At 29.8% G+C, this 24,195-nt stretch overlaps 1 protein-coding gene across 1 annotated transcript in view; it reads left to right on the top strand.

The window, feature by feature from the left end:
- The window catches only part of AcCoAS (acetyl coenzyme A synthase), a 120,138-nt gene extending 110,812 nt beyond the window's left edge, over positions 1 to 9,326 (top strand). Inside the window, exon 11 of the mRNA XM_075373982.1 lies at positions 4,502 to 9,326. Within this exon, the coding sequence (XP_075230097.1) occupies positions 4,502 to 4,710 (209 nt within the window). The 3' untranslated portion in view covers positions 4,711 to 9,326. The remainder of the gene's footprint in view (positions 1 to 4,501) is intronic.
- The last annotated feature ends 14,869 nt before the right edge of the window (positions 9,327 to 24,195 follow it).

Here is a 24,195-nt window from a genome sequence, read left to right as displayed (position 1 = left end):
TCGAACACATATTCACATACAAAATATATCTTTCTATAACACTGACAAACAAAAAAAAAATGTTTTTAATGTTTTTCTAAGTGTGATACCATTTCTTGAATTGTTTTTTTGCATTTATTACAGGTCTATAAATACAATTTACCTATCACCTTTAGTTTTAAATAAATTACGCTTCAAAAAAGATTAAGGGAAAATATTGTTAAAATCTATAAAATTTATAATTTTCTATGGTCGTACCTGTGTTGGAATGATTTTGCTGATGCTTTTCTTTTATAAATAGCCTCAGGCACATCCCGACTTAACGTCCAACATTATTCAGATAGGAAGTTACTATTCCATTTCCTTTTAAAGCGGCTTTCCATCACCAAAATGTCTGGATGGAAACATTCACCATGAAGACGTCACTTACGTCTTCAAGGTTGTCCAGGAAAAAATCCAGATATGAGTGGAGGAAATGTATTTTCAATGACATATTACATCCCATAGTTCTGTATGAAGTAAGACATTAATTAACAATATCGTGGTAATTGTCGGCCACTTTCTACATTACTACAACTGCATTTCCTACATTATTTAACACTGGATTAAATACATCATCTCTGACCAACTCTTTTATTTGAGGACCAACAATATTCCTTTTTTTATTTTATTTTTATGACACAGCGTAAATAAGTAATAATAATAATAATGTGTATTTATTCAAAAAAGAAATAAAAATTTAACATTTTTTAATTCTTACCATAAAAAATAAAAAAAGAGTAGAATATATTAAAGAGTTTACCCCACACTATTCTCATTGTCTTGGATTGCCCGAGGAGTTGATATTTTGCAAAAACCAAAAAACTAAAATTATACATAATATTAATTACCGTACATAATAATAGATTGTTAAACAAATTAAACATAAAATAAAATAATATCTTATTTATAATTATGTATGACTTAGACAAATTTAGAGTTAGAAACTATAAGTAAAGATTAATAAGTAGAGCTATAGCAGAGCTACAGCTCTAAAAGGGAAAGTATTGTAACTGGCCCAATTTAGGCATATGCGGTTTTCACCGGTGACACCTAAGGAACCCCAAAAACCAGATGGATATTTTCCAGATGTTCGTATGTGTGTGTTCGGTGTTAGGTGTCGCACTCTAAATCCCCTTATATCTCCGTAACTACTCTACTGATTTTGACCAAACTTGGACAGATTACTTCTATATATGATGCCATTTAAGTTTTAACATAAAAGGTAAGAGGGTGAGGCTGTAGAGTTAGGTAACCCTCAGTATCTCGAAATTTCGCCTAATTGGTCATATTTTTCTTAGGCAAATTTATTAACAAAAAATAGCTATATTAGCAAAAAATTTTGGAAAATCGACCCCCACCACAAAAAATGCTATTCTAGTCATCTGCTATGTTATGACGTCACAGGTGAGCGGTTACTCGGTTTAGCTGGGTCTCGAACTCGATCGCCCGGTTGACTTGGTACCTGGTGCGTTAAGCCTCATGGTTACACCAGTCTGCCGACCGTACAAGCAAAGTTTATTCTATGTAAGTTGTGAAATTACATTAGTTTACTTAGCGCTGTTAGTACCACCACATTCGCGTGAATTAAATACGGTAAAGACATATTACATCCCACAGCTCTGTATGAAGTAAGAAGTTAATCAACAATATCATATTGTCGGATTTTTGTTTGCTAAGAAACTTTTTGCAAACATCTTTAAATGAAGCCCAAGTTGGACTTTTACATTATTTAACATCGAATTAAATACATCATCTTTGACCAACTCCTTGGTCAAGGACTCCATCATCCTTGACCAACTCTCTTATTTGAGGACAAAAAAATATTCCTTCTTTAATTTTTCCTTCATTTACATTCAGAAATTTCTGCCTGAAATACAAAAATCTGGAACTATCCTTATTCATTGCTTTTACAAAATATTTCATTAGGCCTAGCTAGATATGGAGAGGAAATAAAAACATTTTTTGGGGTTCAACTAAGGGCTCATGAATAATATTTTTCCCATTTGGAGTTAAGTTTTCTCGTTTCTTCCACTCTTTGGTAACATATTTTTTATCCCTAACTTGTCTCTCCCATTTGCAAAGAAAACACATGTACTTAGTGTAGCCTAACTGCATCCCTAACAAAATAGTTACAACTTTCAAATCACCACATATGTTACAGCTATGTTTTTGTAACTTATTTTTTCATGAATGTATTTCAACACATCATATGTCTCTTTCAAATTAATACCATAAGCAATTGGTATCGAAGGATATTTGTTACTGTTGTGTAGTAAAACCACTTTTAAACTATACTTGGACGAATCTTTGAAAAGGCACCAGTCCTCACGTTTATGAACTTGCCCTAAGTGCAACATAAGCTCATCAATATTTATGTAATAAACTAAATTATTTTCATCGATAAAGTACTGAGAAAGTTATTTTGTCGGCTTTGAAAACCCGAAATTTTTGTATTTTTTTGAAGTAAATACCAACCTTGCAATCTTGATCCTAACAGTTCAACTTGATTTTTTTATAAATTTAAATCCTTAACCAAGTAATTTAATTCACCTTGTGATATAAGATGTGGCTTATTGGAAGATGATTCAAAATCAAAATCATTGTTGTCTTCTTCAGTACTGCCTGATTCTTAATCACTGCTTTCAAAACATACATTCAGGTGGCTCAGGAACTGGAATAATTTCACTGTGAGGTACAGGCCTAATTGCAGGTTGCAATGAAGGATGTTTTACAGTAAATTTAGTTTTTGAAGAAATTCCAGACACACTTGTTAACATGATCCTTTGGTTCACATCAAATCATAAGTACACCAAATGGTACCTTCCGTGTACCTTTCAGCCATCCTCTTAAATATACAGAACAATTAGTGCATGCTATATGAGGAGCCCACGTCTTATCCTGATCACCAGTTTTACAATGAAAGTATAAATGATATACTTTTTTAATTAAAGGTGTAATGCTTTTTCTATTTGATTTTACAGTATTTCACCACATACATAACAAAAAGCGTCCACATCATTTACACAATTTCAAGGCATTATGACACTGCACTGTTAACAAACTTAAGACAGCAATAAGATTGAACAAAATTAATTCATTCCTAAATCCAGTGCTTAATACAAACAACACAGCTGTGTTTTCAGTTACATGTTTTGACCTGCACAGACATGATTAATGTTGTCCATGAAGGCTCAGTCTTCAGTATTAGATATGATGTTATAATATGTGACTATAATTTGATTTAATTCTTTGTCTAGTGAACCGCCTTCAACACAACCGCCTTATCAGCGCCCTCAACCTGAATATGGAAATCCCCTGCAGGCCCCTGTTTCACAGCACATTACCTACTTTCTCCGTCGCAGCTGTCTTGAGTAACTCAGCATAAGAGTGCCCAGTCGCCTTAACCACAACAGTACCGCTGTCAAAAAAACTCCAGGGTGGAATGCCGTGAATGGACCACTTCCCATGCTTAGTGGTCCATTCACTAAAAAAAAATTCTTTGTCTAGTATTGTTTATTTATAGCTTACAAATTCTGTTAACAAAGTTAAAAAATAAAAAGTGAGCTAACAAAATATAATATAGGAGCTTAAATTGAAAAATGAAAAAAAATCCTTCAATTAAAATTTAAAAAGTTTTCAAAAATGGTGGGTGATAGAATGATTCTGAGTTCATACTCGTTTTCAGCATCAAGAAACAGATTAAATTCATGTATTGCATGTTAGGAAACAAAAATTATGTTTATCAGTGTAATTTATCACCTACTTAAGCATTTCCCTTTGTCTCCATGTAGTTTCTAATCTTCACTTTATCTATTAACTTCAATCTTCTTCTTTATCTTCTTCACTTCCTTCCTCCTTCTGCTGACCATTCCAATGCAGTTGTAAAGATTCCACGTCCTGAAAATTCATGTCCTACCTAGTTTCCTTTTCTTCTGTATACTTCCCACATAAGTACTTTTTTAATCCTGTTCATTACTTCTTCATTCCTCATTTTATTCATTCACCTTATTTTCTTCATCCTTCTTATCTCAGAATCCTCAGCCCAGCCCCTCTCTTTCTCCCTCATTGTCCATGCTGTATTTCCATGCAACAGAATACTCCATACTTACCATAGAATTTATATGCCAGAAATAAAAAATGTATAAAAAAATTTTGTTGAAATTTTTTTTAAATTCTGTCAGCACTGGGTGATTGATAAAAATTATTAGTTTATTTATTTGTTTGGATGGGATTTAACAAAAAATGTTATTAAAAACTGTAAAAAAAATTTTATATAACAAGAAATTAGTATCTAATGCACTGTTAGAACACCAATACAAGGTTAATGTGAAATATTTTATTATTATAGTTAATTATAATACTGGCAAATTGGTAGATATACAGGATCTGAAAATCATGTACAGCAGACCTTTTTTTTGTGATGCTTATGTAAAGCTGTATAAAAATAATTTAAAAATTAAAATTTAATTTTCTGTTTCAGTAAGAGAAAGAATTGGTCCATTTGCCACACCAGATATCGTTCAACATGCACCTGGATTACCTAAGACAAGATCTGGTAAAATTATGAGACGAGTATTAAGAAAAATTGCTGTTAATGATCGTAATATTGGTGACACATCAACATTAGCTGACGAATCAATCATTGAGTTATTATTTAAAAACCGTCCTGAATCTGTAGCAACTGCATAACTTGTTTGTGAATTCACTTAAATAGATTACGACCCATTCCATTTGGGTTTTTGGGCTTTCCATTGGCTACAAGCTTATCATATCATTGATGTTAGCTTAATTTTTAAGTTATTTAAATATAATTGTGTAAATAGTAGTATTAGCAAAATAATAGTAACATTAAGACATGCAGTGTGATTTGAATGAACATATTAATGTATGAATGTATGGGTGAAAAAAAAATAAATTTATTTAATATATGAAAAGCACAGCCTGTGTACTTATATAGTTTTAATAGTGCAGAGCACTTGTATGTAGTTCATTTAGCTATTATTTTTCTCAGTATAGTTATTAAGAAGTAACTGATTTTATTTTTGTTTACATTAAATTCATGTATCCCTATTCTGATTTCCCCTGTTGTATTATCTTCATCTTTGAAAACTTTTACTGAATGACCCAAGATGTGATTGACAGCAATTGACAGAAGTTGAAAATGTAGTTTGGGCGAGTAGATTATCTCTTTACTCATTATTTTATAGCTTTTCTTTAAACTAATTTTACTTATTCTTCTCAGCCTTTTAAAAATAGCTTGCTCCTCCAACCGTTTTAGGTTCATCATACATACAGGTTTAGATTTTTTAAACTTTCCTCTTTTCAGTATCAACCTTTTTAAAGAAAACTTTAAAACAGTTTTTCATAAAATTTATTCAATTATCCAATCGAAATTAGTTTATGTTCCACAATAGTAAAAATTTCATTTGATACATGTTCTCTCCCCAAGAAATCTGGTTAAAAATAGCCAATTTCTGTAATTTTTATGCATTTTAACAAAAATGTTATGTTAAATGTTACTGATTTAATATAATTTGTATATAACACTGAAAAAGGTAACTTTTACGACTTTTTTTTTTTTTATTTTTTTTATTTTTTTATTTTTATCTTATTAAACACCCCAAGGCAACCAGCCTCCGCCCGTTAGGACATAGCATGGTCACCTTGCAGTGTCGTAGCAGCAGTCTCTGCCCCCCCCCCCATCTGCCTCCTGCCGGAGGAATACTTTTACGACTTATTTCATTTTATCTTCACACAAAAATTGCCCCTAAGACAACTGGCATCTATTGATCAATTTATTACCATTAATGAACTATCTGTAAATGATTAGAATTAATGTGATTGTTTACTTGCTTAGTAAACAATCAAATCCAGGACTCTCAACAATAGTAGAGTAAACAACAATGCTATTAACACTATAAATAATGCATATGATATCTTCAATATCAAATGTACATTTAATAATAATTGTTATTATTATATTATTGATATTAAAACTAATAATTGGAATTCCATTGCCATTCCAATGACAAATAATTGATAAAAAATGAGAACAAAGGTTAAATAACAGTATGTTAGCTTTAGTAGGTATTAAAGAAAACATTTTGAAAATATCTTTGTGGAGTAGAATTTTAATTAATCTGTATTTAAGTTGTAAAAAAATATTTTTGTAACAATTTTATCAGTTACCGTATTTCTGATCATTCTTATCTCATAACCATTTGTTGTAAGAGTTCATTGTTATTTTTTTATGTTTTTTATTACTGTGAATTAAAATTAAAATTATATAAAAGTTTTTCGTAATACGTATTAAACTTTCAGAATATTGTTTATTTATAGTAGTTGCATAGTATGTAAATAAATTAATGAATTTTAGGAGTGCAATAAATTTTTCTATAAATAAAAATAATTTACAAAATTTATGCTGTTAAAATTCTACGATAGATTTTATGTGTTAAAATTAATTCTATCTTTTTTATTGTTTCTATTGCACAATATTTTAATTAGCACAATTTATTAGTTTTTGAAATACATGTATAGTAGTTTTATTGATTTATTTGATAATATTTTTACTTAATCATCTTTATGTAAATAGATATATTGTTTTATTGTCTTGTTGTTTGTTGTTTATGGATAAAGACATTTATTTTTATGAAACTTGTTTTTTTTAATATATTAAATATGTTAAATAACCTACATAGTATATTGACTTCCATAAGTAATAAAAATTTGTCCCTTATTCTTTACATATTGAAAAGTAATTTAAATCAAATATTTATTAATAAAAAAACTTCTCTAAATGCTTTTATAACTTTTTTTTATTGTGGAAATTTTGGGATGTATGTATTTTATTATAAGCATAATTCATTTTTTGTAAAGTTTAAAACTTTATTAAATGTAATATTATCAACTATTCACATAAATTATATTTCAATTTTGATTCATAATGCTGATAATTTTTCTTATCCATGATGCTAGTTTAGTGGTCAATCCCAAAAACAAAGAAGGAGAAACTGCATTGTCCCTTCCTCTGGATAATAATTTATTTACACATAAATGAATAAAACTAATTCTTAATCTAGAGACACAGTTTGGATGCATGCATCCTAAGTGTGTCTTTAGACCTATGGTGCTAACTAATAACAATAATTGATAACTTAAGATTTTAATAACCTTCTAAATAGTTAGTGGTGTTCATATGAAACTAGTTAATTTTTTGCTCGTTACCTAAACTATTAAATCATTTTAATGGAGCTACATTTGCTTCTTACTTCGTCATTAACGGGCTATGCAGTAATTCCACAAAGTATATGATTATACATGTCATCGTCCAACTGCCTATCCCTCAAAATGAAACTGAATTCTACCAATATAATCAACTAGCTAATAAATAATTTTATTACTATTAGTACTAGGAGAGACCTTCATGATAAAGTGGTAGTATCCCTTTTTTTATCAAGAGATTCTAGGCTTTGAAATTCAATCAAGCATTCTCACATGCTCCTAATTTCCATGCTACATTTCAGCTAATAGGTTGATATCTGGCCAACAAAATTCTGCAAAATCTTACCCATCTAAGCAAATAAAATATGCAAAACAGGTGATAAATACAGAAACAAAATTAATTATCATAGATGTATCAATAATCTAATGTCTAGATGTAATATAATCTAATGAAAATTATCAGTTACCTGCAGTATTTTGCATATAGAAAAATGAATTGCCCTTTATACCATATCTCCTGAATTAATTATATTTTGATATTATTTATGATAATGAAAAAACCATCCAGGTTTGAATATTGGAAAATTGACATTATTAATCTTGTTAATGCTGCCATCAGCTATTATCCATAATTATTATCCTGATAACACTACCTTGTGACAGTTTTGGTTAACACACCACCCCTTCCACTCCTAGCCCTTATATGCTTTACCGGAGAAATTTAATAGTTATAAAGTTCTAATCCCTCTTCATATCCAGTACTAATTAATTGTAAGATTTAGTACAGTATACAAGTCAGTCAATTACTGAAAAATTACTATTAATCAGGCAGAATTATGACTATTAAAAAATGGGTAGTTATGTAATAAAAATATCTTTAAATTTTTATAGTTTCATCACAAATTACGTTACCATAAAGTTTAAATCTAAAAATGTATAGTTCATTGTCACAATAGTAATTTTGTTGAAAAACATGTTGAAACGCTATAACCCTTAAAATTATTAAACAACTTCTTTTTCTTTCAAAGAACCTTTACACAGAATCACATTCTTCATTAGAATTACAGGTTGCACTATTGTTAATGGTGCTCATTTATAAAGCTTACAAACCCATAAATTTGTAACCAAATTATATATTCAATCAACATTCTATTTGTCCATTTAATATAATATAATGTTGTCCACTTAATATATTGTAATTAGCTATTAAGACCTATTGTAATTAGCTTCAAAAGGGCCTTTGGAAGAAATAGTTCCAGGTTTTTGAAAGTACCCACCGGGTTGGTCTAGTGGTGAACACGTCTTCCCAAATCAGCTGATTTGGAAGTCGAGAGTTCCAGTGTTCAAGTCCTAGTAAAGCCAGCTATTTTTACACGGACTTGAATACTAGATCATGGATACCACGATCTAGTAGATTCTTTGGTGGTTGGGTTTCAATTAACCACACATCTCAGGTATGGTCGAACTGAGAATGTACAAGACTACACTTCATTCACATTCATACATATATCATCCTCATTCATGCTCTAAAATATTATCTAAACGGTAATTACCGGAGGGTAAACAGGAAAAAGAAAAGGTTTTTGAAAGCAAGTTGTTTAATAACTTTAATAGTAATTTTATGTACATATTTTTATTTTTTTTCCTGCGAAACATAAGGTGCTCTAGCCTTACAGTAAACAAAATGTTTCTTTTTCTATGTTATATTTTATCTACTTTGAATATCAAACCTAGAACTTTAGTGTAAAAGTCAAGCGTGAACTATTACATAAAAAATGTGCTATCCATGGTGAAAATGTTAGAATTATATATTATATAAAAATTTCTAATAACTAATAATAGTTTATAAATCTATAAATAAATCAAAATTTTATGAGTTTATTTTATAGTTTTTATTATTGTTGAAAATATAAAGTTATCTGTTGGTATTTATTTTATTTTATCATACTTACTGTAATTGATTGTTAACTTTCAGCTTTGAGGTACATATTATTGCTAAGATATTAAGTGTTAAATTACTGCATGTATATTTTATTGTTATTTGATCTATTAAATATTTCATCTATATTGCTGTTATTCTATATCTGTTTTTATGATGATGTTACGATGTTAATACATAACTGTGTTATTTGTGTTTTCAATTTCTTGAACTGCTTAACGAATTTATATTAATTAAGATCTGGCTGTCCTGAATAAATGTGTAGGCAATTAATTCTATACCATTTTTTTCACGGGTCCATCAGTACAGTACATGTACTAATGATTTATGAAAGTAGTGATACGAAATGGCTGTACTCAAGAGATAAGCTGTTTGCTCTGCAGAAGTCATTTTTATTACAAAATATACATTGATAAAATGTGATTGTTTTAAAGATTGAGCGATATGTTTGAAAAGAAAAGTAACTAGATAAGCAGAAAATAAAAACTTAGCTTCGTAGTTAAAGAAGTGAATTCACATTATTAGAATATTTGAAATTGAATATTTTATGTGATGAAAACTTAAAGCTACTCTCAGCTCAATGAAGTCAGTTTTGACTGACTACTCTTGTCATGGTTTACATTATAATTTTGAAATTTAAATATTATTTATTTATTTTTTAAAATACGTTTCCTTCTTTTTAAAACAGTTAAACCAGAGTAATATATAAAAGAGTTTGAAACATTGCAACATTTTATATATTAATAAGATATAGTTAAGTAACATCTAAGGATTTTAGAAATTTCAGACAAAAAAAAGCAAACATTACAATACCTTCCTAAGAATAGGTATAAAGTTATTAGTTATCAAATTGTTCTAATTTCATTATTATAATGAGATGGCTTGTTTTAGTATAAAGTTTCTATATATAAATGTGTCTACATATGCAAAAAGATTATGTTTATCTATGACTAAGATTATGTTTTGGTGAGTCAAGTCTTTCCTTTTTATTAAATTATTTTTTTTACTATAATATCCCTGGATATATATTTACTTACACATGTTGGTAAATGAGAAAGATGTGTTGAATGAAATGTAGGTGCAAATTACAAAAGATTACAAAAGAAAGGATCTATTACGAAAACTGAACTTAAAAGCAGCTGTTTTCAAATAGAGCAGCATATTATTAGCCAGATTTTCCATTTTTTATCTACCACATGAAACATTAATATGATTGGAATAAACAATGATGGAACCGTTTAGCAATGTAAATAGTATATGTAAACTGTGAAGACCACATTTGATGTGGATATTCCTCAGTCATCATTAACACATGCTCTCAAAAACTAATCAAATATATATATATATATATATATATATTTTTTTTTTTTTTTTTTCTCCAAAAACAAAGAAAAATATTTTTTAATTTAATTTTATTTATTTTTACTAAAAAATTATCATTTTTACATCAAAGTTACTTTTACTTTAATTTACTTTAATTAAAAGTGTTGATTCTGTGTTTAGATCATGATTTGTAATATTTATAACTTCAGAAGATCAAAATTTTAAAAAAGTAATGATAATTTTAGAATAAAAGAATCAATAGTATAAACTGTAGCCAAAATTTTATCTTGAAAAGTCAACACATATTTATCATTCTTGTTTACCAAAAGTTTGATTTCTTTCCTTGAAGCTCATTTCACAACAATACGGTAGTAAATAGTCCTACTTTCCTAGTCGATGATAAAAACTCAATCTCATTTATTAATTTATTATTGGTTTGTTGAAAAAAGTATATCTCGCTCATTTTGTAATAAATATAAGAAATTGAGCTCTTCAATGAAATAGAATTAAATTAAAATAAACAAGAAAATTTTTATTACAATTTCTTAACAGTATTAGTGATGTGAGCATGATTCCAGAGGCACTAAACATCAGTGAGCGATGAATGTCAAGGAAGTATTTCCATTATATCTCCATGCTTTTTTTTGTTCATAAACTGTCTGAAGGAACATCAATAAAAAATAGTTTATCTAAAACCAGTGCAAGACAGCTTTATTTTTTTTTTACAGAGGAAGGCATAATGCTATACAATAGTATGATAATGGTTACAAAAACAAGAGTATAATGGTATTGAGTGAAGTATTTCTTAGTGACTGGAGAGGTAAGTGACATCAAAATTAATAATGTCAAGAGTGGAAGGGAAAAATCATGTATTGATGACTTAGCAACAGAAACCTCCCTCTATCTCGCTTACCACCCATATATATTACAAATATTATTAATATATATATATATATATATATATGTATAAATGTAAGAAAATGTCACCTTTAATATGTGGGATTATTTGTAAAATTTCAAAAAAATTTAAAAACACATTTGCTACCACCAAGTGATACTATAATCACAGATCATCACAGATACTATAATTTTTTTGCAAAAAAAATTATAGTATCTGTGAACTCAGGCCTGAATCACTTGTGTACCAGAAAAATATGTCCTAATGTATATATTAGACTTAAGCCACATTACTTAATGATGTTAAATGCAACAAGTAGTACAGTAAATTAATCAAACACCTTTTGTTTATATTAATAAAGATTTATTAATTTACTAATTCATATTTAACAAATTTTTTCATAAGTATATAGACATTGTTTCATTAATAACCACTAAAATTAAAGTTCAAAAACATAAAAAAATTGATTCATTTTTGTTTATATCTTAACTGATTATATTAAATAAATTAACAAAAAGATGTAACTATACACTTCATTTATGTAAAATATTAAAAACCCTTTCTTAAATACAGATAAATTTATGAATAGATGTCTCTTAAAAGATCCTATAAATAATTTAATAAAAAGAAAAAAGTGATTTATTTAACAAACATATGGAAAAAATAGAGATTTAGATTTAAAATATGTTCTATTGTTATTTAGCTTGCTATATTAATCTACTGAAAATTTATTCACACTGCATTGATTCTATTAGAAAAAGTATTGTGAAAAAATTTGTTTAGAACAAGTAAATAAAATGAATGAACAGTAATAAAAATTAAATTAATATAATTTTATATGATGTTAACATTAAGCAAATCTTTATAAAAATAAAATATAACCTAAAAAGCATTAGTATAAAAGTTAAGTATACAGTATATTAACATAAAACAAAATATAAAAATGTAAACTACTTTGCAGCTATTAATTTTTACTTAAGAGTATGTTTAAAAAGCTGAAAAATATACTATAGAGCAGTATTGATTTGATTAGAAATATACTTAGCTGTATTGAGTAATTTTAAATCTTATTTAGCAACAGTAATCAACTTGGATTAATAATATATTTTTAAATAATTTTTAGAAATAAAGAAATGCTTTGGTATAGTTTTTCTATATACTGTTAGATGATCAGATGTGAAAGGTATAACTTACTGGAATTTGCAAATATTGCTGATTACCTGGCGTATTCATAATCCCAGAAAGATAATTGCTATTTTAACGTAATACTGTAAATAAGGTTATTTATTTCTATCTTTTTGTTCTCTTTTTCCTAATATTTTGTGTTTACTCAGAATACATTAATAATAAATTGCAACCTTATCCATTTAAAAATAGAAAAAAGTTGTTCATTCAAAAAACAAATTAATTAACATTATAAGGAGTGTTTGAATATAAAAGTATATTCAATGTTTCTGTAGAAATGAAAAATATTTCAAAATAAAAACTGTATAATATAGATATATTATTATAAATAATAATATATAACAATGTATTATATTTAGCAGAATATGTGTAAATTGTTACAGTTATTATCTCTGGCAGGTGAAGGTCACACACTGCCACTTCTACAATAGTGACAGTTCCCACAATGCAAAAAAATTGTAATACATATCTTTCACATTCTGTTTTTTTATATAATACATGTTAAGTAATGATAAAGTAAAATTTAAAAAAATAATAAACCATTTGAAAAAAGTTATTGATGTTTAAAATACAATTTTATTATTTTATTATTCTAATTAATATATAGATTTTATAATTCCTATTTTTAAAATTATTAAAATATGTTTACCATACTTAAAGAGCATTTTCAAATCAATAAAATCTATTTTTTAACATGTTTATGTTCACTTTTAAACAATGGTTGTAGGACTTTGTATATGATAAAATTATAAAAGACAAGCTGCAAAAAATTACAATAGAAATTGTTTTTACTTTAATAAGAAATATATGAACTAAATGTAATTCAGTAGAATTATAAAAAAATATGCAAATCAATAATTTAAATTTGATTGGTGTGTGTTTTTAAAAAAATGCTTATAAATGTTGTTACAAGGAGAAGAATATTGTGGAAATTATAAATAATTAACTCTTTTTAAAAAGGACTTAAACACCGGTAAATTTTAACACTATTCAGGCATAGTGTTTTACCACCACTGTTAGAAACATCCCTTCAATCTTTCATCATAAATCTTTTGAAATCTTCCCTTCGATAAGTAACTTACAGTTAATATCACTTCTTTTGTTGCAATAAACATTACTTAAAGAGAATTATTAGGTTAAAGTCTTAATTAATATCACGAAATTGTATATTGCCATTTTTATGTTATACTTATTTATTTTTTTATGCAATTGTTCATTAATTCCCTTAAATAGATACTAAGTGAATAAATAGTTTTTTTAATATTTATGTACTTTTTTTAACTGTAAAGCAAAATTCACAGAATATAAACCAATCGATAACATTAATCTGAAATCACAGCCGAGTGTAATGTTTAGAAACAAGGATATTTACATGAACTGATGTTATATTGGTATAAAAATTAATAAATAATTCTACCTATCTTATTTTCCAGATGATAAATAAGCTTTTGAAATAACATTGCAAACTATTCAGCATAATATCTTTTGTTATTAAACCGATAATTAAAGTAAACAACAAAATTGTTATTTGAGTAAATTCTTACTTGTTATTAGAATAATTTAAACTAAACCAGTGACATCATATTTTAATGTATTTATATTAATTGGTAGAAACTAAAAAATGAAATTTATCATATCTTAGAAATGCTTTTATTTATTGAAGAGTATTTCAATAAGTATAATATGAGGAAGAGAATATTTCAATGTGAATTGAATTAGTCTCTTCATTAAACATAATGGTAAAAACTAAAGATCATTTTATTTGTATGGAGTGCCAAAATTCTTAAAACGCAAACTCCAATCAATCGCAGATGATAATTCAGAACTATTTATAATCAACATTTAGCATCATAACTAAGGAAATAATTAGGACTGATATAATACATAAGGTGAGGAAGGAACTTTCAACTGCTGACTGATTTTAAAAATATTACAATAACAATTATCATATGAAATATAAAGTAATAATAATCTGTTTCATGAAAAGGATTTTTTATTTAGTATTAAATAAAACTTTAAAACATAAAATTTTCTTCAATAATTTTAATGAAAATATTCCAGGTAATTAATATCTGAAAAAATGCGTAAGTTAAGTAGTTGCACATAATAGAGTATTGTTGTTATAAATGTATTGATGAAAAATTTGAGTATTACAAAGGAAATTCAAAATGTTCCTGGTAGTAATACAAGTAGAAAATGAAACACTAATGAATAGCATAGCTAGTATATATTATCACTGAATTAATATACAACTCTTGTTGGATATTTAGCATTATTTTCACATTTTATAAGATGGAATATTTCATTCATTAAAACAACTTAAATTGTATAATTAAGTAGTTCTAATAAACGTGCATACAGCAAAATAGTGTTGTTAGTGTGACAGAGCTGTTTAAAATAGAATCTTAACATAATTTACTAGCAATATGTTATACCTCTGAGCTAAGATAAAAGCACAAAACTTCAATTTTATATTTTGTCAATTCGTAATGATCATCAGTTAGTTCCTTTGACAATGTTTTTCATTAATTTTGCTGGTAGTCAATACATGGTTGGGTTATATTAATACATTTGCTACTAACATAAAATTTTTACATGAGGCTATATTTTTTCTCTTATTTAGTTAATTCAGATTTTTCTTGGATAGAATTTGACCCATTTTCAGCTAAATAATGATTTTTTTTTAATCTAAGTTATAAAAAATGATAAAATTCACGATTTGCATATTAGATAGGCATTACACATAAAAATGATTTCAGGGATATTGTTAACCTTTTCTTCAATGAAATTTCAGAAGTATTCAGAGCCAATCTAGAAAGTGATACTTTTGTATTCAGAATAATTTGAAAGCAGAAGAGATATACCTATTTTATAGGCGATCAAACAATTTATTTTGCAATGTTTTTGTTAATGAAGAAAATGATTTTAAAATAGTTATTTTATTTATAATTAAATAAATGGTTAAATAGTTTTCATTTTATTTAATATATTAAATGAAAGTTTAACTTAAATATATAATTTTTAAAAAGTCAAACTGGAGGAAATTTTGTAATAAAACATTTTGAAAACAACTTCAATGACAATTAGTACTGCTAGAATAGCACTCTGACATTAGCTGAAAGTATTTTTAATTAGACAGACACATATTTTATAGAATGTGGTCAAAATCTGTTGGATTTGAATTTTGTTCATTTAGTAAATGATTGTAGTGGTTTTGTGGGCTTATATATTTTATAATATTCAAATGCATTAAGATGCAGTCTTTATCATGAACTTGTAGAATATCAAGGTTGCAGTCATAATTTGTGCCTATGAGATATTTAGCAAATGTTGATAAATGTTGTGGAGTATTTGTCTAACAAGTTTCAGGAATGCATGCAATTCAAGAAACACATTATCCACTCATTGTATAATATGCTACAGAGTGGAAACGTACTAATTTTAATAATAAAATTGCCTATCTAGCACTTGCAATTTTAATACACATTTATTTTATCCACAATCTACTAATTAAAAATGTTATATGACAATCTGAACCAGACCAAATTAAAAGAATTGTGTTAAAAATTAGCCCCACAAAACTGTATATTGCCAATTTTATTTTATATATATATATATATATATATATATATATATAAATATTTTTTATGCGATTGTTCACACAAATTTTCTCTCAGAGATATAATAAACAGGATTAGAAGAAAGTGATGACAGTATAAAATAAGTACTGTGCTATTTATTCAACTACTGGTGAATTTATTTTAAACGCTAACAATATAATTAATTACCCATTGCCCAGGAACATTTTTGATCTTCCTGCATCACCGTACAAGTAGGCTTATGGAGTTAGACAGACATTTATAAAAACAGAAAAATACGAGGGGTTATCTCTGAAGTAAAGACCGTTTCATTGTAAAAAAATTTATTCTGAAAACTTTATAAATATTTTTTTATTTCTCTTTAACTATATACCTTGTACTTCTCTATATAATCGCCACATGAATTAACCCATTTATCGTAGCGATACACCAGCTTCAATATACCCTCGTCGTATTCTTCAGCCCTAGTCCATTTAACCACTGATTACCAGCACTTTTAAGTTCATCGTCACCCGCGAATTGCTTACCACTTAAAGATTCTTTCAATTTCCCAAACAAATGTTATTCAGACGAAACTAAGCCCGGACTATATGGTGCGTGATCGTAAATTTTCCATCCAAATGTTTTCAGTAAATCATGTGTCGGACTTGCAACATGTGGCAGCCGGACGACGCCGTCGGTCAGCCGCCCACATCGCCGATTTTGAATGGCGCGCCGTAACTTACGTAGAGTTTCGAAGTAGGCTTCTACAAATATAGTCGTGCCATGTGAACCCACCAGGTTGGTCTAGTGGTGAACGCGTCTTCCCAAATCAGCTGATTTGAAAGTCGAGAGTTCAAGCATTCAAGTCCTAGTAAAGTCAGTTATATTTACACCGATTTGAATTCTAGATCGTGGATACCGGTGTTTTTTGGTGGTTGGGTTTCAATTAACCACACATCTCAGGCGGACAAGACTACACTTCATTTACACTCACATATCATCCTCTGAAGTATTATCTGAAAGGTAATTACCGGAGGCCAAACAGGAAAAAGAAAGAAAAGTCGTTCCATGTGGCATGAAATCAGTCAGCAGTATGCCAAACCAATCCCAAAGGATTTTGGCCATCAGTTTGCGTCCAAATGGCTGCGGCTTGACCTTTGCTGGTCCGGTTGGTAATTGAGGATGACGCCATTCAGTTGACTGTCGTTTTCTCTTTGGCGTGTAATACGAAATCAATGTTTTATCGCCGATAACAGTTAATTAAGGATCTCATCACCTTTTTCTGTGTAGTGCATCAAAAATTCCATTGCAGATCCGATTCGGATTTTTTGTGACGTTCCGTTAAGATGTGGATCATTGTTTTGATGGTTTAAAAAACGTATGACTCCACGTATTTCACACTCGGCGGCAACATCGATTTTCCTATTCATTTTATAACGTAATAACTCACACGTTATCAAAGATACTTCTTTTTCCTGTTTAGCCTCCGGTAATTACCGTTCAGATAATGCTCAGAGGATAATTGAGGTCGATATGTATGAGTGTAAATGAAGTTGTAGTCGTCTTTTACACCCTCAGTTCAACCATTCCTGAGATGTGTGGTTAATTGAAACCCAACCACCAAAGAGCACCGGTATCCACGATCTAGTTTTCAAACCTTGTAAAAATAACTGACTTTACTAGGACTTGAACGCTGGAACTCTCGACTTCCAAATCAGCTGATTTGGGAAGAAGCGTTCACCACTAGACCAACCCGGTGGGTTATCAAAGATACTACAATGCGACAACTTACAGACAACAATGCAGTGTGTACAGTACTAGCGTGGCCATGAACGACATAGGTTCGCCAACCTTAAGGAAAGAAATTTCCCAGAAGTCTTTACTTTAGAGATATCCCTCGTATAAAACAGAGAAGCTTTGATAAAAACGAAGTCTACAAATCAAATAATGAGTGAATGAATAGAAAATACAATAAAATAATTTTTTTTGTTTAATTTATTTTCTATCTGTAATAAATAATATTCTAGTAAATTATGATAGATCAATAAATATTACCTTTAACAAAATTATTTATGAATGGGCTCATTTTACATTAAATATTACCAACACAACTGTTACAAATGCATAGCTGTATCACCAAAATAAAATCTGAAAATATATATTCATGTAATAAAACAAAATCAAAAATGTTGTTTGTATGTGTTTTATTCTTGTTATCATGTATTATAATCATTTATATTGATTAAGTAAGCCTAAATCTTATTATGACATACATTTGATAAAAGCAGGTTTAGGCAAACTTAAAAAGCACGTGTATTAAGGGACGCAATAACAATACATATCATTCGATTCAGGTAGTTGTTTATTATCAGTAATTTAATTAGAATTAAAAATGTTAATTAAAATGAAGATGTATTTAATTATGTATGTTATAACTTAAAATATTACAAAAATGTAATAAATTGTGTATGTTTCCGTTGAATATGGACTATTATTATAATGTAACCAATGATGTATTTGTACATCAAAGTGATTTTCACATAAATCTTAATTTAGTTTGATATAAAGTTACAATACTATGCTGGCCCAAATTTAAAATGATCATTTTATCAAAACCTTATTTATCTTTAGAGTGACCTAATATTTCCAACAGTATTTCTCCTGCACACAAATAAAAATAGTGGTTGTTAGGGTAAGTATTTCTTTTCATTAAATCCTAAAACATTTATGAAGACTTTGTTACATTTTAGGAAGTCTTCAAAAGAAAATTTTTGCCAAAAGAAAAAAAAATTAATGGAGACACCAGAAATAGGCAAATCTGTTTAATGAACAAGGAATTGTAATTTTTTATCACCTCACAAAATGAAGCTTAAACATTTGTATATACATGCATTAGGAAACTATATCTGTAATATATCTATAAAAAACTTATCTGTAATGATCTGATATGAGATTAAAATCACTCCCATTTTCAAAAATAAAAATCATCTAATGCTAAGCTTACTAAAAAATTGAGAAGTCTTTTCCTGTAGCTTTCTACACCGAGTCAAATTTACTGTAACATATAAGTATGCAAAATTCACCAAACCTTTATTGATGTTCAGCCCTAATGATGTACAGTCCTTTACTTTATACACCATAAACACTGGGCTGTGTAGTAATACATTATTACTCACAAAGAAAGTAGCTGTGGCTAGTTCCTTTTGTATCTGAGGTGTTTATGTAACAATATTACAGCTATAGGATTGGACAGATGGTATGAAACAATAAATTTATATCCACTGTCTGTACATATCGTTACAACCTTTTAGGGGAATTCATAAGACTATAAAATTATATAGAACACTTTACATGCATTTCGCTGAAGGAACTGGACATTATTATTTCCTAAAAGATCTGTATGAAAATACCTGAGAATTTGGATTTTTCTTGCCGAAATTCAGTTGACTTTAACAACTATGTCAGTTAATTTGGTCATATCCCAACCTCTACAAATATCAGCAGGTGTTTCTATGGCATGGATAGGAACAGAGGATGTGGAGGTTGTCTCAGTCTCTATTTCTACACCAGTGCCTGCTGACACAAGCAGGAAGGTGTCACTTTGAAATTTGTATTTAAGGAACTTGATGTATTGAGCTCAAATTTTTCTAGAATTTGAGCACAATCATCATCACCTTGAATAGGTACAGTGTCCAGATGAGGAATGGTCAGGAAAAATCTTGGGTAAGTCTGACAATAACACCAAACCAAGGGGTATTGGCTGGAGAGAGAAAAGAAAAACCAGATCACCTATAATTGACCCACCAGGTTGGTCTAGTGGTGAACGCGTCTTCCCAAATCAGCAGATTTGGAAGTCGAGAGTTCCAGCGTTCAAGTCCTAGTAAAGCCAGCTATTTTTACACGGACTTGAATACTAGATCGTGGATACCGGTGTTCTTTGGTGGTTGGGTTTCAATTAACCACACATCTCAGGTATGGTTGAACTGAGAATGTACAAGACTACACTTCATTCACACTCATACATATCATCCTCATTCATCCTCTGAAGAATTATCTAAACGGTAGTTACCGGAGGCTAAACAGGAAAAAGAAAGAAAGAAGAAAGATCACCTATAATTAATTTTATACATATCTGTAATTCTATATTTATCTATAGTTACCTGTATTTATGAACATTATCCATTGGACCATTCAAGGTCCTGTATTGAATACAGACCTAATAGAGTATTAATGCAAACACAAGAACCTTTAATAATGTGGTTCCAAGAAACACACCTCCTGCGGCAAGATGCAGTTACATTCAGGGGCTATTTCTCAAAGAAATACAACTGGCTTGTAGACAGTAGAGAAAGTGGTGGGGTTGTTATCTTCATGCAGGATGGTGTATCAGCTACAAGGATACCACTAGCTACCTACATCCCTGCAGTTGCCATAGAGATCTCTGTCCTGTTTAAATTCCACATCTGCAAACTATACCTCTCACTAAACTCTGAGTTTGGTGCACTAGATATGCAAAATCTCCTTGTTCAAATTCCATCTCCATTGCTAATAGTAAGAGACTTTAATGCCCACTTCATTTCATAGGGTTCAACAATCGAGGAAATATCATAAACAGAGTGAGACAGGACTTGGACGTCTCTCTGCTGAAAGATGAATCATACACATTTATGTCATCTTAAAAGATAGTACTTTGTCCAACATTAACCTCTCCTCATAATCACCAAGTTTACTCCCTCACCTTAACTGGTTGGTTTGTGACAACTTTCATGACAGCCATCATAAAACAATTATCAGCAACCATAAACTAACTACCATTGCTTTTGGGGCCGACCATGTGGTGAACAAAAGATCACAGAGATATGTTGTTGAAAAAGCAAATTGAATCAGTTACCGTAAAGCCTTCCAATCACAATATGATGATAATGCTGATGCCCTACACCATCTTACCTCTTTTACCTCTCTGGTAATCAAGAATGCAAGTAGATTTATTCCACAAACATCAGGAAATCTAAGATGTCCCTCCATTCCCTAGTGGAATGATGATTGTCAAAACGTGATTAAGAAATGATGGCAGGCACTGCATAAATTTAACCGCATAACTACAAATGAACATTCGAATTTATACCATAAGGCTAGAGCAGAATGTCATCAGGTATTCTCAGATGCTAGGAGAATGTTATGAAGAATTATGTACATATCATAACACACACCATGTCTTTTGTGTGAAAGAAACTTCTTGCAATTTGCAGATCGCAGAAACAATCTATTCTCGGACTTATTTACAATGGAAAACTTCTTACTTCATCTTCTGCAGCGCAACTAATTTGGCAGATTGTTTTCGTTTGGTATCCCTCACTTCATACACTAACAAATTTCAGATACAAGAATCAAATGGAAACAGTACTGCTTAACGCTGGTAATTTAGTTGGTGAATTAAACACTCCCTTTACATTCAATGAGTTGTCACATGCAGTAGAAAACTCACGTGACATTTCCTCTGGACCTGACAATATTTGCCGCGGTATGCTCTCACTCCTTCCCAATTCAGCACTACAATACCTGTTGCGTATTTAAAATGTTTAGTTATCTGCAGAAGTCTTCCCATCCATCTCGTCAGAAGCCATTGTTGTACCAGAACTTAAACCTAGTTAAGATAAAGCATGCTCCTAAACTGATGGAGAGAATGGTGAACTGCAGGCTCATATGGTATTTAGAAAATCATGCCCTTATAGCTCCAGAACAGTGTAGTTTCTGCCAAGGATGAAATTACATCGACCATCTAGTGTCACTGGAAGCAGCTGTCCAAAACACTATTCTTCTCCACCAGCTCCTCGTCGCTATTTTCTTTGACGTCAGGAAGGCATACAACACGGCCTGGTGACGTGATATTCTAAACACCATTAAAGGATGGGGAGTCATGGTCAGTGTGATCGATTTTATTAAGGGTTTCTTAAATAAACGATCTTTCCGTGATCGTGTTACAAATTCTGTGACGAGTAGTGTCACCTTGAGAATGGAGTGCCTCAGGAAATGTTTTGTGTCACCTTGTTTGCTATAGCCATCAAGAGTGTTACTACTCTTGATGGCAAGAGATGTGTTATGTTCTTTTTATTTGTTAATGATTGTGCTATATATATAACTCCAGTTCTACAGCTACAGCTGAGAGACTACTACAAAATACTACCTCTCGCCTTGAACCTTGTTTAAAGATCACCGACTGCACCTTCTTGTCTGAGAAAATAAAATAAGTAGTCGTTTCTCGCCTGTGAGATCCTTTTATTCTATGACTCTTTCTCAACGGAAAGCAAATTGCTATTTCTTTTGACATAAAATTTTTTTGTTTGCTTTTTTTGATAGCCGCCTTACGTAGATCAAACACATAAAACAGTTAAAAACGAAATGTTTCAAAATTCTAGATATGCTGTGAGTCCTTAGCTACACCAAGTGAGAAACTGATCGATTATGTATGTTGTGTTTTTATTATTCTTTAGTTCGGTCTCATTTGAATTATGGTTGCGTCATCTACTCTTCAGTGCATCGTACTATGGTTAAGATGCTGGATGCTGTACATCACGTTTTACTTCGTCTTGCAACAGGAGTCTTTAGCTCAAGCTGTCACAAGCATACTGTTTAATTGCGGTGAGCCATCATTTTGGGATAGACGGAACCAGCTGCCAGCATCTTGCTCTATCATCTTAAAGGACAACTGAATCACCCAGTTTTAAAAGCAGTTCTCATGAACCCTCATTAATAACAGTATGAAGAACATCCACGTGGAATATAGACCATCAACGAATATAGAAACCACTTGTGTTACTACTGCCGATTTCATTAATTCTGTAAAACATTCTTCGAGCAAAGCAGCAAAGTGACTGTACTGTTACAGTAGATAATAAACTCCGACACGTCAAGGATAATGAGTTTCCATGGAACTCTTCACATAGAAAAATTCGCCGAGAGGAAATGGTCTCGGCGTTTGCTGTTGGGACAAATCAGAGCTATTCACAAGTATCTGATGATATCATAAAGCACACCACTAGGTGTATAATGTGACTGCTGCTTGACTGAGCGCCATGTCATTGTGGATTGCATATTATGTTATGCACCTTGGGTCGTAAATTTAAATTGCCAAGAAACATTTGCCGTATCCTAGGCAACAATAAAATGATTTTAGACCGGGTATGATTTGCTATTCCTACGAAATATCAAAATGCTCCCAAAAATTTAATATTATTTGCCATGTGACAAGTTTTAATTCAATTCTAGTATTCGTCTCTATATTTTATTCTAGACCTAACTTTTTGTACTTCCTTGTACGAAGTAAAGGAAGTATTGTCATCACAAAAAATTTTGATTTTCAGATTTAAACGGAAATATCCATTTTGACCATTCCTGAAACCAATTTGACTATCCCTAAATCCATTTTGAGTAGTTTTGGCGTGACGTCTGTACGTACGTATGTATGAATGTACCTAGCTCGCATAACTCAAAAACGATTAGCCGTAGTATGTTGAAATGTTTGATTTAGGACTGTTATAACATCTAGTTGTACAGCTCCCTTTTTGATTGCAATCGACTAAACCGAAACTGCCCAAAAGAAAGCCCAGAATCCAAAAAATTTGAATTTTGAACTTTTTCTTAACTGCAGTAATAAGGTCTCATTGAGAGCTTTTCAGCGACATACATAAGTGGAACTTATTTTCATTGGTTCCATTGTTATAGCCAAATGAAATTTTAATTAATGAAATATTTGGATTTTAGAAGAAGAAGGCACATCGGCTCGAATCAGACTTCATCTCCTTTTTAAAATTTTTTTTAATTTAAATTATTGATTTATTAATAATTATTAGCCTCTGATTGTAAAATAACTTTTTCGATAAATAATAATAAAAAAATAACTATATCATCTCATTTAAAAATAACAAGTTTTCAACCCTTGAAAATTTAGAAAACATTTAAGGGTGAAATTTTGTGTCTGTAATTTAAAAAATAATTTTCATAGTTTTAATCCACAAATTATAATT

Source organism: Lycorma delicatula, chromosome 8 (assembly GCF_047948215.1).
Source record: "Lycorma delicatula isolate Av1 chromosome 8, ASM4794821v1, whole genome shotgun sequence".
Classification (NCBI taxonomy): Eukaryota; Metazoa; Arthropoda; class Insecta; order Hemiptera; family Fulgoridae; genus Lycorma; species Lycorma delicatula.
Note: the sequence above shows the minus strand (reverse complement) of the source record. Positions and strands in the feature narration are given on the sequence as shown.